This window comes from Prosopis cineraria, unplaced genomic scaffold (genome assembly GCF_029017545.1).
Source record: "Prosopis cineraria cultivar Desert tree isolate PC_DT_omini unplaced genomic scaffold, ASM2901754v1 PC2, whole genome shotgun sequence".
Lineage (NCBI taxonomy): Eukaryota > Viridiplantae > Streptophyta > Magnoliopsida > Fabales > Fabaceae > Prosopis > Prosopis cineraria.
In genome coordinates this window covers 47,558,463-47,575,659 of record NW_026555333.1, presented here as the reverse complement: position 1 = coordinate 47,575,659, position 17,197 = coordinate 47,558,463, and the positions used below count along the sequence as shown (strand labels likewise).

At 34.4% G+C, this 17,197-nt stretch overlaps 1 protein-coding gene across 3 annotated transcripts; it reads left to right on the top strand.

Moving 5' to 3' along the window:
- The first annotated feature begins 4,536 nt into the window (after nucleotides 1-4,536).
- Nucleotides 4,537-16,888, top strand: LOC129302438 (serine/threonine-protein kinase TOUSLED). 3 transcript variants are annotated; one of them, XM_054941324.1, is made up of 17 exons: nucleotides 4,537-4,664; nucleotides 5,252-5,496; nucleotides 6,970-7,059; nucleotides 7,291-7,497; nucleotides 8,411-8,461; nucleotides 8,898-9,005; nucleotides 9,152-9,196; nucleotides 9,713-9,825; nucleotides 9,909-9,975; nucleotides 11,566-11,632; nucleotides 12,116-12,213; nucleotides 12,282-12,461; nucleotides 14,119-14,332; nucleotides 14,448-14,712; nucleotides 15,602-15,656; nucleotides 15,752-15,913; nucleotides 16,325-16,888. In XM_054941324.1, exons 2-17 carry the CDS (start codon nucleotides 5,257-5,259, stop codon nucleotides 16,418-16,420), a joined length of 2,058 nt encoding a protein of 685 aa, XP_054797299.1. In that variant the 5' UTR covers nucleotides 4,537-4,664; nucleotides 5,252-5,256; the 3' UTR covers nucleotides 16,421-16,888. The 3 variants fall into 3 exon arrangements, with proteins under 3 accessions (XP_054797299.1, XP_054797298.1, XP_054797300.1); XM_054941323.1 differs by lacking the exon at nucleotides 4,537-4,664 and adding an exon at nucleotides 4,710-5,135; XM_054941325.1 differs by lacking the exon at nucleotides 4,537-4,664 and adding an exon at nucleotides 4,711-5,135 and having other exon boundaries at nucleotides 14,122-14,332.
- Nucleotides 16,889-17,197: the final 309 nt, after the last annotated feature.

Here is a 17,197-nt window from a genome sequence, read left to right as displayed (position 1 = left end):
TTTTACTCAATAGACTTAGGACAACCTTTACATATACCACATACATATAATAATAATAAAATCTCATTTTCAATCATTGACCCCTTAATACCAAACAGCAAGGGGGAGGTTTAGCATTGTATTAAATCAAATAATCTTACAATTATAACATTTCAACATTTTTACACTTACACAAATATTTTAGCTCTATTAGTAATAATCAAATTTACTTACAAACAATTCTAGGACCTAAAATACAATAGTTAAATCATGCTTATAACATAAGTATAATAAAAGAATGCAAATCCTAGGTTGCAATATCTTAAGTATGTTCATTTTACTTGGTTTTGAGTTTGCATATATGTGTGGATTTTGAATAATTTTGTGCACCTAATGCTTGGATATTTTTAGTAAATTCTTCCTCCTAAATATGAATACAAAGCTACACTTTAATTAAATTTTATGATGTCAAATTTTATTAAATTGAATTATGTGTATTTTGTGACATAGATGAAATGTGCACATACGTATCAATTAGGCAAGGAGGTCAAAGCTTTAAGGAATTAAATTTGATTCATTTTGGACGTGTTTTGCTTTCATTGGATGGGGTAGATCTAATTAAATTATGGATAAGGCGTGGGATTAAGTTGACATACTTTTAAATTATCTATAAGCTAAGAAGAGTATGCCACCAAACAAGCCTCTTCCATGTGACTTGGATCTACTTGCATTTTTATTTTATTTTCTTTTATTTTATTCAATTAGAGGCTGATCCAAAACCATCTACACCTGAATACACACATAATTTTGAGATCAAACATTCATTCACTTCACACTTATTCCATCTCTCTCACTTATTCTTTATAGTTCTTCGTTTTCTCATTCACATAAATCCAAATAGTAGCCACCATTTTCCCACTTCTAACCATCAAATTCACAAAACTACTCCACCATTCTCTTCCTCTCATCCTCCACACCATATCCCTAATATTTTTAATAGAGGATTAAAGCTTTGATTCATCATTTCCATGGAAGCTCAACTTGGCTTGTAGGAGTTATTAGAGAGCAAGATGATGATGATTTCTAGTTAAATTTACAATGGAATCTTAAGAAGGAGTTGATAGAAGAGGAATATTGAAGATCATTCTAATTTTCATTTTGTTTCATTTAAATTGGTGTACTATGACTATAGTTGAATTGTTATTCATTTTGGCTTTAGAATCATAGTTGAATGATAATAATTGTAATAAGACAAGATTGCTAACTTGATATGCTTTGGAAATCTAGAAATCATGGCTATTAGTGGGAGAATTCAACAAAACACCTGGTCAATTATTACGCTAGGCAAATGAAATAACCTAAGGACTTATATTAAGATCTTAGGGAATTAAATTAGTTAAGTTAGGTTACTTAAGAAAGTTGTCTAGGTTAATCACTTTTTAGTCCAAGGGGACAAGAATGAGTAAGCTGCCATAATCTATTTAAAAGCAAAGATTATTCCATTTGCAATTTCCTAAGGTCCTTACTTGATAAGGGAATTTCCATCTCACACACTTTAGTATAGGTTACAAGTTTAATTCACGATGTTAGTGGATCACAAATTGAATCAGTCATGTTAATCTATACACTTAGTTTTCTTGATTAAGAAGCTTAGGCCACCTCCTTGTGAAAAGACTTAGGGTTGACCTAGATGATACATTTAAGTTAATTCTAATGTTATTTTGTTAGGGTACGAGATAGCCCGACTAATGATGGTGATATCAATCTCTTCTAAGTGACAAATGCTACTTCATATATAATAAACTAGAGACTTCAAAGGGTGATGAGGGTCACAAGTATGCATAATTAAATTTAAACCTTCAAGTGAATTAGTATATAACTTGACCTTATTGATATATTGATGGTCTTTGCATAATCAAAGTACAGCTAGAATAGCTTCAAATTCAGCTTTCTTAGTGGATCTAGCTCCCAGGTTTTTTTGCAAGCCTAAATGCCATTCACCTCAATGGTTTCTCAACATGCCTACACATGCCATGTGTCCCCTAAAGTTAACTAGCCCATCAATGTCCATTCTTAAAAAGTTCAATGATGATGGTTTCTAAAATTCATCCCTCTTAGGTTTTAGGAAAAAAAATTTTTAATAGCAATTCCTAACTTCTTTATCCTCAATCAAGCTATGTTGCTAGATGTAAAGTAAGTTTGATTTATTAGGAGTTGCACCATGAAAGGCATAGTTGCAGCGAGTTTCTAAATATTCTAATGTAATAACCTCACTACTAAACATAATTGACCAAACAAACTCAAGGTAATTAAATGATTAACCATTTAGGAGATCACCAAGTTTTAATTTCAAAATAAGGAATCCCAAGTTTTTATAATTGAAATGAGTTTAACTCAATCATAAACTCCTATATCAGAGTAAAAATAAGTTACAGAAACATGTGATACCTTAAAGGAGTAAAGAAGAATGAAACTAGTTGAAAAACAACATATTTATTATCTAACAGGGCAATGCGCCATAGCTAGTGCATGCTATACTGCAGAGTGTTGCTCTCTGTGCCACGCACCGTGGCTTAGGCGCCCATGCGCCACGACGTGTTGCACGCATTTTGCTATCATTTGGTAGCAAAATTGAGAAACTTTCGACACGTCCCGATTCTTCATCTGACATTCAAATGACATGATTTAGGCGTTTATAAAAAGTTCTTTTCATAAAGTAGCTAATAACATGAGTTTTACTTTAAAATAAGTCACACTAAGTAGTTGGACATCCAAACACATTTTTACCACTTTTTATAACTTTCACATAAAAAGGGTGTCTAAAACCGATAACATGAGCCAAAAGCTATTTATAATACCCAAATCATATCCATTAGACCTAGAATTATCAATACAACACATCACATATACTTAAATATCAATATAACACAAATCACTCTGTAACCCCCTTTTTCACCAAAAGCAAAAATGGGTAAAATTGCTTTGCATTACATCAAAAGCTATTGTAACATATTTAAAACATCATTTCTACACTTACACTAGTATTTTGACACTATTAACATATATCTCTCTTCGTGCACAATTACTTATGGCTCAAAATACAATTTGGATAATTGCAACAATAAAATAGTGCAAGTGCAACAATATGCAACCTATGATTGGCAATAATATTCTATTACACAAAATAACATAAACTAAAGGCATACAGTAGGAATGAACTAATTCCTAGCCTCTTGAGTTCTCTACCTCTCTGCACTAGAGCTAGAGCTTGTAAAGTGTTAAATGAAAAGGGTGAGTCTAGCTACTCAGTAACCAAAATAAAACTTACCTTATATTAATTGCAATAAAAACACATGCATATAAAACCAAATTCTTAAAACATGCTTACACATACATCATAACTTACTATTACTTATTTAAATCACCTTTATTTCACATACACTAGGTACATTGTCATAAGACACTCAGGCTCGAGACCATGACCCAATATCCACCTGACTTATCGTATCACAATCATGTGACATGTTAAAAATTTACATAGACAATGATCAACTGACCTTATACCCTCCTTATTTCCTCTAACTAAAATCGTGGCTATAAAACTAAATAGGATTCTGTTCGCATGATTAGACTACCTAAGCTCACCAATTGTGAGGTGTGACCTGGCTAAAGATCACATGACTCACTTTTGGACCATGTCTTCCTCCACTCTTGAATCTCTGGGGTGTCATATGTCCTAAACTAATCTCCTCGATAAATTAGTGAAGATAGCTAGGTTCTAGTCCCTTAACAAACTATAGAATAGTCCCTCAATAGACTGATTAACACAATCACATGTTGGGTTCACGATTCCATGCTACCCAAGTAAGTATCAAGTTTTATTTCTACTTATATCACATAAACACATCATTTTTAAGCTTTTATATTCCTATCCCTCATGTTCATCACCAACTACTAAAATTTGATAGGAATAAAATTGCTAATTTATTTTTGGTTCCCCTCCCATTTCTTCCTTAACTAACTTTTATCAAACTTTTGATTAAAAAATGGTCTTTGATGAACGAACTTTTTTTTGAACGCCTTTTCTTTTGTTTTTTTTTTCCTTCATTCAAATAGCACTTGGGTTAATGTTTTTGGTGAGGCACAAGAGGTATATTCTAGTGAAAATATAGTCCACTCTTCATTGGATAATAAATTGTTACACATATTAAAATTTGATCCAAATTCAATCATGTATTTAAATTCAAATTCTCAACCATTTATTTAAAAATGATGAGATTTTTAACTACCCAAGTCCCCTAGAGTTTGTGAGTTTAGATCAACATCAGTTGAGTCAAACTATATTTATGTATTAATAATTAATAACTTTATTAGATGCATTAATTAAAAAAATGACTTCCCACATTAATTTTGTATTTGGTGCATTAATGCAAATCTAACCAATTTGTCTCTCTCTCTGGTTTTTGGGCTAAAGTATTACTTTTTTCGGAGACCTTCCTTGCTTGTGTAGATTTGATTTTGGAGAATCCTCAAACTTTTTTTTTTTTTGGCAGTCAAGTGTAATTCATGTGGCCCTCAATTATGCCTATTTCTTTGAGGTCCTTTGATACCATGGAGTGGTTTTTGAAGGAAAAATTATGGAAGGGCAGTCATCATCACATTCACAGTACCTTCTCACTCACTAGGTAAGCACTTTCTTCTTCAACCCCCGCAATTCAAGTCTTTCCATTTTCTTTCCTGAGTCCTCATGTAGACTTTTGCCACAGTCCCATATCCCATAGAAACTTCTCTCTTCTGTCCCAAAGTGCCCACGACAAATTCAAAATCCAACTGTGAGAGAGAGAGAGGGGGGGGGGGGGGCAGCCTTTTTCGTACCTCTGGTTCTCTGGTGTTCATCTTACTTCAATAATTTTCCCAATAAATCTTTTTGTCTGGATTCTTTCTTCCTCTTTACCAAACACCAAAACCCTAGATTTTCTCCGTTCAATCATCTCCCCCCCTTGCCCCCAGCTTTCTATCTCATCCCCTATCTCTCCTTTTGTTTTCTTACCCGTTACCTCTGACATTCTGATTTTTGCTTCTCTGATTTTCCTTTGCTTAAATTTCTATGGGGCTTCTCCTGCAATCGGCAACTTTTGCTTTCTGACTATGAACGTGTATGGGACATTTTATTATGGCTTGACACTTAATTCAAAGGGGTTGAGTTTTCTTTAGATATTCTATTTTGCCTAGAATGATCCGAGGAACATCATTGACTCGGCATTTTTTGCAGCAACAATGTCGGATGACATGCTAGTGCATTTCTCGTCCAACTCTTCCAACCAATCGGATCAGTCATTACCTACTAAGATTGCAAAGCTTGAAGCTCGAATGGTGGGCAAGGCTTCGTCCGCAGTTGCCGCCACTCTTTCGTCTGCCCAGCAGTCAACTTGGTCTTCAGTTCCTTCAGCTGCAAAATTCGGGGGACCTTCCGATGATCTGGCTGGACCCTCCACTTCGAGTGATTCCGATGATGATGTAAGGCTACCTTAATCCAATTCAATGCAATGGATTGATGTTTACATTGCAGTCTATGATGTGTGGTTGTGGTACACAATGAAGTAAGCTTTGTTGGTTGCTACAGAAAGCATCTTTATTTAACAATCCGTGTTTAATTCCTCTTTGGAGCACTCTTCCGTTAAAATTCTCAATGGACCTATGGGAGATCGGACCTGAGATTTTTTAGAGAGGAAAAGGTTGGGTAAAGTCCAAGGTTATAATGACAAAAAAATAGGATATTGTAAGATATCGTATCAATAGATATTGGTCACAGACACCTCCCAAACGTTATAATGCATATGCATTAGGCTTTCTGAGATTGACATTCTGCAATATATGGTTGAAAAGTGATTTTTCCTTGCTGTCACATTTGCCTGTGCTGCTAATTGATGGGGAAGTGGCGATTTGCTTTACTTATCATGTAACATTGTATGGTGCTGTGACCTGTTCAAGTTCTCATTTTTATCTTCACTGTGGTATTTAAAAAATTGTTGATACTTTTTTGGAATGCATCTTGATAAATCACTAGCTGTAAATTCTTCTCAGCTATATTAGATTTGATCTGGGGGTCAGTTGTCTATGTAGCTTTCATTGCTTTAGTTGTGGAATTGAATTGACAGGTCTTTTTGACTCTCACAAATTAGAATGAAGGTAAAAGGTAACTTGATTTAACTTTATTAAGAATAAGAATGATTTTCAGAAATTGAAATATGATTAAATGATATATGGTTCTTTAGGACATGTTGCTGATACTTTTAGTTAGTTGGTTGAGTTCATTGTAGCTTAAACTTTAAATAATGTTGCTTTGATTTATCATTTCATTACTGATTTCCAGTGATTAATCTGCTTTGAAGATAGAAACAATATTCGGAGATGATTGTGTAGAAACAAAGAAGGGGCAAGGGAGGGTTTTGTGTTGGATAAAATTTCATACCTATGTTTGCTGGGTAATTGTACTTTTAAATACGTGAGGTAGATGATGAATGGTCTGACAAATCATGCTTTATAGAAGAATCTGGTGTGGAGTTACTTATGATACTGGATATGAGATTTTATTGTCATATTAAGAAAAGGCCAAAAGAAATTCTATGACTGAATACATTTATGCATGTGACAGCTTGCATATGGCAAATTCGAATCCTTTGTTTTTTATGTTACCAAATTATTGGCATCTATGAGGGATCTAATAATAAGTGTGCTCTAATTATTCAAACGAGGACATTTGGCACTAAATATAGAGCATTTTACTTATTCCCCCCCCCAAAAATATTGTTTTTTATCTGTCTAGACAATTGACTTCAACTCATAGGGTATATTTGTGCTTAGTTGCTTTTATTATGTTAGAAAGAAGACTGATTGCTGATGAACGTGTTAACAATCTGGAAATTTGTAAATATCTGTATTTGTGTTAGATAAATTGAATGCAAAAATTGTCTTCATATTCTATTCCAGAATGGTGGGGAATTCCTTATACAAGCTAACACACAGAAGCGCCAAAAACTTCAAGAAGGTGACCACTCCAAGATTTTTGAACATGTTGAGGTTAGTTTTTATTTGAAGACTCAGCATGCTTTAGTTATGGAATAGCTGCATCTCTTATAAAAGTATGGAACTCACAGGGTATTTTGCTTTCTTTTTGGCCAACTTCTCGATTTTATTCTGCTTACATCTAGTGGTACCTGTATTATGGGGGCTTTGGCAATTTGTTGGATATACTCTTTACCTCAGAAATGACTTTTTGACTGTTTTCTGACCAAGAAGTTTGCATACCAGGTAGTTACTGATGGAAGGCTAGCTAGTTTAGATGTTATGGATGCAAAAGTTAGTGCTGATGTGAATAGGAAAAAAAATGTTCGTGGAAGAGGGGGTTCTGGTTCGGGCAGGGGACGTGGTTCCCGAGTTACTGATCAGACCAGAGCACAAATTTCTTCTCCAGCAGTTTTGGCCCCGAATGGTCAGCTTGACAATGCAAGCCATAGAGTACATCACTTGCTCTGATTTTTTCCTAAAAATATTGTTTATCATGCAGTATTTCTTCATCTATATCACTTGAACACACATAATTGCTTGCATTATAGGAATTGGCATCTCTTACATGTTCATATTTTTGGTCTGAGGTTGAAACTTCTATATTTTTGGACCAATGATCTCTCTCTCTCTCTATATATATATATAATGTGTATGCTGGAGATGAAAGGAAATTTAATTGCATTGATATTGGGTGCCAATTATTTGCTCAGTCCTTTTCTTCCTTTCTTAAGATTTAAAAATCATTTTGAATGTAGCCATATAGGATCTAAAAGTAATCATAATCAAGTACAAGAAGTTGCTTGTTTGATCATTTGTTTTCCAGCAGGATTAATATGACTGCAAACGAGGTCAGGTTATTGGTAATGTTATTATAAACTGATAGCATGTATTGAAAATGGAATTTTAATAACCAACTTTTTCTGGGTCTCTTTGGTGGTTCCATCTCTGCAGTGTTTCTGAATAGTATATACTATATAACAAATTTCATCATTTTTATTTAACAGAACAGATGACAACATGGTGGGTACTTGGTGGTATGTGGGCAAAATTGGAACTAACTTCACAAAGATATAACTTGATTCCTAAGAAAACAACTTGTTACTCCTCCAGTGAATTCTAGTGATAGATCTATGGAGAAAGATGAAGTAGGGGATTGTTATGTTTAATAAGTCTAGTTCTATTTTTGCCCTTTTGTTTCCCCCCTTTGATGAGGATGGTTTGACATTTGGGTTGCTTCATTTAGCATCATGGTCTCATAAATTTTTGGAGACATGTCACTTAAGTAATTCATAAACATAATGGTCATTTGTTGCTGTTCTGTACACTAGGCTGACTGTTTTCTCTGAACTCATGTTTATTGTAGGAGGGAAGACTCAAAGATCAGATTCGCAATGACAATTGCACTTCATTAGAGGTCTGATTTCTGCTAAAATTTTGAGTTGCCATTTGTAAATTTTCTGAGAAGTAAAAGCAGACATGTCTTTGCATACAAAGTAATTGATGCTTGCTAGGCCTATTTCATTTGTCTCCTTTGCCATATTCTTAAAATTCTTATATGTTAGTTTTATGCTTTGCTGCTAATTGCAGTTTTATAATTAACTTCTGTTAAGTTTTTCGAGTAAAAGCATAAATATGTGCATACAATCAATTCAACACTTCATAATGGACCTTTTTTAATGATGATTTTATAAATCCTTCCACATATTATGATTGGAAAACCTGATAGAAAACACCTTTAGATTTTCACCAATTAGATTTTCACCTTAAGTTTTATTGGATGCACTAGGACCTTTACGATTTCAGATTTAAAATCTTTTTTCCTTCTTTTCCTTTTTGTTATTTTAAATTAGGAGGAAAATGCATCTTTACGTGAAAAAGTTGTTGCATTGGAGGAGGACCTGCGGAAATCAAAACAAGAGATGTCTGATTATCAGAATCTTTCTTGCCAGTTAGAAAAGGTACATGAATGAGCGGCCTTAGATAATGAAATACATTGATATATATATGGATAGGTGAAAAATCTTTGAAAATTTATGAAACTTCATTCCTTGAATTTGATGTAATTATTTTCTGTTACTTTGCTGCTTAATTTTGGCTTGTACAGGAGCTAAAGGACCTGAAAGATCATGAACAGCAAATGAAGCCTAAGGTATGAATCGTGGGACTACTATAGCATTTGATTGCACAGTATCGTTGTTTCATTTAAAATAGTTCTTGGATCTATCAAAGTGATTGTTGTTTAATGAAGTTGGGAGCATATTACGTACAACTATCCTAATTGAGCTAACGCACACCATAACTATCCTAATGTTTCAGCAGTACAACAGCCAAAACAGATTCCAGTCATCAGATGATAATTAACATGGAGACTTGATATATTTTGAATGCAGGTTATAAGGAGAATTCCATTAGCCTCTAAATGTTAAATGCTTCAACTTTGGACTGAAAATATTCCATTGATTCATCAATAGCATGAAGCAATGTAAAAGGACTCTGAGGTTGTTAAGTTGATTATAGTTGGAATGAACTAAAAAGAAAAGTCCTTACTGCTGACCACCCCTCTGCAACCCACCCGCATCATATAAATTTGGTTGATGTTGTTTTCCACTAAGCTCCAATGACTCAGTGAAACCTGTCATTTTATTTTGGATCCTTTATTTTGCAGAGGACAAGAATAATATCTGATTTGCTGATATCAGTTTCAAAGTCTGAGAGGCAAGAAGCAAGGTTGAAAGTACGACAAGACTCATTGAGACTGGGAAATGTTGGTGTAATCAGGTAAAGGTGGATCATGGAAATACAAAAGAGTTTGATAATCTTTTTAGTTATTGGTTTTCTTAAGGTTTGATTTTGAATTGTAGAGCTGGAACTGTCATATCCGAGACCTGGGAAGATGGCCAAGCATTGAAGGATCTTAATGCCCAACTTGTATGTCTAATTATTTACCCCTCAATCTCTCCTCATGTCATTTCATTATTGCGATTATATTTCCTCTTTTAAGTGTGTCATGTAGTTATCATTTATTGATATGGTTTATATTAAAAGATATGTTGCATATTATGACAAGAGGAGGCACAGTTCCATTTCTCATTTCATGTGGGCATAGATGTCCTAACCTTACAAGTACAGCTATGCCATATTTGAATGAGCATGGCTCGATTATAAACAGACTCAATGGGTCAACTGTGGGCACCATCTTATGTATTCTGTGAGGTGGCTTTCAACCATTTCTGAAATAATCTATGGCATTCCTTTCAAATAAATATGACATTTTATGGAAAAAAATGGGGTCCATTCTATTGATATTTATGCCAGGGTCAAGCATCCCATGTCTGTCTCAGCATGAGCACTGTGGTAAAATTTCCAATCAATATATGGACAACTTCTATATTGCTGAGGTTCTAAATGAACTTGTTGAAAGATAAATATAATTTTGCATGCTAGTTATTGTTGAGAGGTAGTTGAGAGAAAAAATGAATAAGCGGTACTTGGGCTTGGAAAAATGGATTCGTGCTCCTTGCATGCTGGGAAATGGTGTACTTCCAGTAACCCATCAAGTGCGTTACTTGATATTTTCATTGGTAATGCCAGGATTAAGAATTAAGATTACCTGGATTACTGAATCCATGGGGTATGTTAGATATTTCTGCGATAAATATCTCCTACAGATGATGGTGTGGAAATGAAAAGTCTCAGACGGCTAGGAGCCGAAACTTACAACACACCTACAATGTCCTTTAATCTTGCCCGAGGAATAAACTAACTTGGAGACATCCAAGAGGTTACTTGCATGAGAAATCTTTAACTTCATCAAACAATTCTGATTTTGGAACGTGAAGATCATACTAAGCCAAAGAAATCATGTCAAACAACAGGTATCCTTATCCCACAGCTATTCCTTGATACCAGCCACCTGGTAATGAAGGAGAGGATAACTAACTCTCATCAGATGTTTACATATGATGACAACACTGGCTGGTAACCGCAAAGTTCCTTTTTGTATCTTAAGGAAGTGTCTCAGTTCTCCTACACCATGTCAATTTTGAACAGTTTTGCCAAGGATGCTGCTCCCTTTTCCCCGAAGGGGGAACATTCCAATTTGAATTAGTTATTAGGGATTTAGGGTTTATCTTTGTCTTTTGGCCAAAAAAGGGGTTTTCTTTGTCTAGGATCATCACGTATGTAAAATTTCTTAATACAGCACTATATTTGAAAAAAAATCATCCTTAGTGTTCTGAGTTATGACTTCTGACTCTTGAGAATATTCTACAAAATCTACCAAAGCAATAGGATGAGTGGCTCTTGACTGTTTTATGATGCAGCTCTTACTCCTGTTTTTGGTTTAACTGTGAATATGTGATAATGTGTTCTCTGTTTCATTTATATATAAGCAGGATTGTACACCTTTCTTTGATGATCTTGCCATATGTTATAAAGCTCAGGAAGCTCGTACATTTTTGCTGCTGTTGCATTTGTAGGTAATATTTATAAATCTGATTCTTTATTCCCCCCTGCCAGAAACAATTGATAGAAACGAAAGAGGCTATTGAGCGGCAGCGCAAGTTGTTGAAGAAAAAACAATCTGGTAATAACATCAATACAAATTTTAGATATCTTATTTCCATTATATTTCCTTTTTAATTCTAACATTTACATCCCTAAAATATCAGGGTTGAATGAGCCAACATTGCAATGTCTTTGGGGACATTTTGTTTCTTTTTTCCTTGTCCCCACAACTTGTTTCTAGCTCTTGTTTTACTCCAGTTTTCAGTAAGGACATTCATGTATATTTATAAATTTGGACATTGATTACCTCTGCTTGTTTCTCTGCCTGGTTTATTTTTACTTTTGAATGCCTTGATTAATTGAACTCTACTGATTGTAAGCAAACCTTGATAGCCATCTGCTCCTTAAGGTGGCTTTTTGGAACTTGCAAATATATGTTTCAATCTTGTTGATGCTAGATATCATGCAATATTTGTTTTCTCACCTTGTTCATTTTCTGAATTATAATTGCACTTGTTGGCCTTATTTTTCTGGATTGTGATGATTATATTATATGATGTAGATAAAGGTGAGGGAACAGATGCAGATACTGGATTACAAGAAGATGAAGTTATCATTCAGGATGAAATCTACAAGTCTCGACTAGCTAGCATTAAACGTGTATGTTGCTACTTATTTTCTGATTGTTTCCTTCTCTCTAATATTTCTAATAGCCTAAATATTTTCAGGAAGAAGAAGTTATTATGCGGGAGAGGGATCGTTATGAACTAGAAAAGGGAAGGCTAATACGTGAGATGAAGCGCATACGAGATGAGGATGGTTCACGATTTAACAACTTTCAGATTCTGAGCCATCGATATGCTCTGTTAAATCTTCTTGGAAAGGGGGGATTCAGTGAGGTTTACAAGGTCAGAAGTATTATCAAGTAAAATAATATATATCATATTTGTTGGAAGTTAATGTTGAATTTAATTAAGCTTTGCTATTTGCTTTGTTTTAACTAAGGCTGATCTGATTTTTAGTTTTTTTTTTTAATAACTCCTATGTGCTTAGAATTAGCTAAGGTGTTTTGTTTTGATCAGGAGTTATCCCATTTGGATTAAGACAAAGTTATCTTATTTATGGGAGTTATGTCTTTTAGTTAGTGTTGGAGTTAGCCCTGCCTTTATCTACAAGTGTAACATTACTTCATTATAATAAAACGAGTTCAAAGGAAAATTAAACCCTGAATTGATAGATAACATCAAAACTTTCTAGGTCTAAGTGACAAAATATGGGCAAGTGTGGACACTTGACACCAAAAAGGGGCAGATAGCCTGTGAAATTGCCCAGCCAATGAGCAGAATTGGCTGAAACAAAACTCTCGCGTCATTCAATGTATCTCGCAAAAGTGAGGTATGGGGGAAGTAGGAAAAGAATCACCTATCTAAACAGCTGAGCCATATGCTATGGTGGCCTGTGGTGCTTACAACCTAACTGACTACCAACAAAGGAGTCAATGGTATCAACAAGGAAACTATTGCAGCTCAAGCATGACTTGGTCTTGAAGAATATGATTGGGGATGCTTGAAGAAAAGCTCCAAGCCGAAATATTGACCTTGAGGGAGACTGTTGAAAATTTCAGTTAACTTTGTTAAAAAATATTATTTGAGGCTTATTTACTTTTAGCTAGTTTTAGACAGCAATTTTATGAATTTATGATTAGTGTTCTGTTATAATTAGAATTTTATGAATTTATGATTATCTTTAGTGTTCTGTAATTCTGTTAATCTGTTTTAATTAGAATAAGGTTAGATGAAGTGTTTTTTTTTTTTAATCATGATCAGTGAAGTTATTTTAGTTAGAGTCAGCTCTCGCTTTTATTGTCAATAGATGTCTATAAACTAGAAAAGACCCCGGCGTGCCATGCATGGGGCTTCCCAAAACCAAAATAATTATAAAAAGTGGAAGTTCAAATTTAAAAAATAATATCTGCATAAAATTTACTAGCTATTAAATCAATAATGAAAAAAATGTTGTAACAAAAATTAATAAAAAATTATATATTCACTAAATAAACAAATTTAAAAATAATATATACTAATATATTTAATATATTAAGTTAAAGATGAATAAATGTTTATATATAAATTTAAATTTATTAATTTATTGATATTCAAACTGCTATATCAATACATTAATTTGAAATAGCTATACCCCCCCCAACGAATTGAAAGGGGGGTGGTTGTTGGTCCGGGTGAGAAGACCCTGCAGGCTACAGATTTTTGAAAAAATAAAAAATAAAAAACCAGCAGCCAAGATGCCGTGAGCTGGCTCCTTAACTATAATACTGGCTCCCTGCTACTTGTATGTTTATACTGATGTAGTGTTGCTTCCATGTAATAACACAAGGTCAGAGAAAAATGAAACTCTGAATTTCTACAATATCATTTAATTATATTATTTTCAGCATATCCTGAACGAGGTTTCAAGCTTGTAAAGCAAAAATATAGACCCGTTCTCTGCCTGCACTGGCAGTTCTAAATTTATAACTTTTTGGAGTGATTTGAAATAAGAAATTTCCAGCAGGCTTTTGACTTGGTGGAGCATAGATATGTTGCATGTAAGCTTCATGGTTTAAATGCTCAATGGAGTGAAGAGAAGAAGCAGAGTTACATTCGGCATGCAATTAGGGAGTACAATATCCACAAAACCCTGGTGCATCATCACATTGTTCGTTTGTGGGACATCTTTGAGATAGATCACAATACATTCTGCACCGTTTTAGAGTACTGTAGTGGTATGTACACTTAACCATTGTGCATTATTTTATTCATTTTGAGGCGAAGCTACAGAACATATATACCACTTCTGACCTGATAAGTTTCATTAATATATTGCTTCTTTTGACTCAGGGAAGGATCTTGATGCTGTCCTTAAGGCAACACCTATATTGCCTGAGAGAGAGGCAAGGGTAATTCTAGTTCAGGTTTTTCAAGGCCTCGTTTACTTGAATAAAAGAACGCAGAAGATTATTCATTATGATTTGAAGCCTGGAAATGTTTTGTTTGATGAGCTTGGCATTGCCAAAGTGACTGATTTTGGTCTCAGCAAAATAGTGGAGGATGATGTGGGATCTCAGGGTATGGAACTAACATCTCAGGGTGCTGGAACTTACTGGTAAGTGATGGAGAGATCATTGTTATTGGTATACAAATTCGATGGTTACACCCTTCTGCGTGCATAACTCTTGTCACCCACCTTGTGCGAGTCGTGTTAAATTCAGCAATTTACTTGGTTGTTGGAACTAATCAGAGGCACTTTCTTTGTGAGAATCTAACTTTGGGGATAGCAGTGATTGGTTTTTGTTTCACAAAGTTTTAGATCTGTTGGATTAGTATCAAAGTTGTTGATAACATTCCTGGCCGACCAGTTCTAGCCTCTATCCTGGTAACAGAAGAAGGAGGGGGGGGTCTAATCTTCTAGTTTAAGCCTTTTTGCCTTGCGGTCTATTTGGGCAAGCTTATACGGTATCTACGTTGTCTTGCACAAACTTTATAACTTGGCGAGCTAGATCTCCTTGACAGTTACACGTGTGCTCATTCTCCCTATATATAGCCCCCCAACCAAAAAAAAAAAAAAACACTCACCCACCCACGCACCCACACCCTCAAATGCGTGAAATGGCTGAAAGTTTTGTTGTAAAGTCTGTTATGAAGCAGACTTTGCCATTGCTATCGTTGGAGAAGTTGATGAATGTTTTCAGTGTATTCAGCTGCATCAATCATGTAAAGAACTTTGAACGCACGGTTGTCTTTATGCAAAGATAGACGGAGGATCATTTATCTTGTGTGCATGTGTCACTTATTGTGATCTAGTGTATGTATTTGTAAAACAATGCATCTGTAATTTCAATCCGTTTTTTAATTTTTTATTAAATAAAATAAAACAATGCATCTATACCCATTTCCATAATGCATTGAAATTTGCTGGCTCTTTTTTTTAAAATGGTATCCAGGCTTGGGATGAGTCTCTTACTGTTTTTCTTTTTATTTATTTAAACTTGCAGGTATTTGCCTCCTGAATGCTTTGAGCTCAGTAGGACACCTCTTATATCGTCGAAGGTCAATACATCTTAGAAATTGCAGCTACATAAGCCCCTCCAAAAAAAAAAAAAACTGGTTTTATGCCACCCTGACTTTTCTCTTTTTGAAAGCAGGTTGATGTGTGGTCGGCTGGTGTTTTGTTCTATCAAATGCTCTTTGGAAGACGTCCATTTGGCCATGACCAAACTCAAGAGCGTATCCTACGTGAAGATACAATTATAAAGGCTCGCAAGGTTGAATTCCCTTCTAGACCTACAGTTTCTACTGAGGCAAAGGTGAGTGTTTCCATATTTAATAACTACCTTTCTGGTAATTCTCTTGTTATTACCGCCATTTATTTATTTAATCTTCGGGAAGAATTATGCATAAGTTGCAAATAAAAGACTTATCTATAAATAAGTCCTTGCGAATCTGCAAAACTATAACAAAGTATCTTGGGACTTTGTTCTAATTTTCTTCTAGTGTAAAAAAGTCACATTGCTCCAATTTCAAACCTGTTCGATTGTAAATTACAAAATTTCAGTAATGCTTTCTCTCCTGACATTTCGTTTACATTCAGTTTCCTAGTTTTAGGTATAGAACAATAGTGTGATTCAGCATCTGATAAGTGATAACCGTGTTAAATTCAGTTCCATTCTTCAGTAACCAAAACTTGCAATAACGTGTATGATTTATATTTTTGTCAGGATTTTATTCGGCGATGTCTGACATATAACCAGGCTGAGAGACCAGATGTATTGACCATTGCTCAAGATCCATATCTTACCTACTCAAAGAAGTGAAATGATGTTAATAGACACGGATAATTACCCCACAAGGCACAAAAGATCAGAGGAACTATCTAGTCATCTTCTAACTGAAGTTATTTGTTTACCTGTCAAATTTTGTATAGCTTGTAAAGGTTTTTGGAATATCAACCATTATAGCAGAGGATGTTTCACGACATTCAAGGGTAGTTGTGCTTTTCAAACGTTAACATTTTCATCAGGATTTTTTTGGGGGGAATTTGGATCTCCTGCGATCACAAATTGGCTGCGTAAAATGCAACCAGAGAGAGAGAAAAACAGATAAGTATTAAGAGGGAAAGTGAGCTCTCTATATATAGTTCTACCTTCTGGTGTTATCCTTTCTGAACATTTGATTACAGCACTCCTAATTTGAAATTTATCTGAGTGAGTGAGTTGACCTCAAGGGTCGTGTATTTTGTATAGGTCTTGGCAAATGAAAAAGCTTAAGTAATCTTTTATTTAGTATTCTGGCTCTAAGAATTTGAGTTTTTTAGTTGTTTGGTTTTGTTATCTTTTTTTGGTTTTCAAAAAGTGTTTTGCAAACCAATTTTTGAAAATTGTTTTTCAAAAATAAAAAATAAAAACACATTTGGTTTTGTTAATTTAAAAATAATTTTAGCGTTGAAAAAAGACCACCAGTAGTGGTTGATGGGAATTAATAATAATAGTTTATGGTAATGGTTGGCCATAATTATAAGTGATTTATAATTGTTAAATGTAATGTGTTTTAAAAAATTAAAAAAAATCACTCTTAAGTTGTTTCCATTTTTT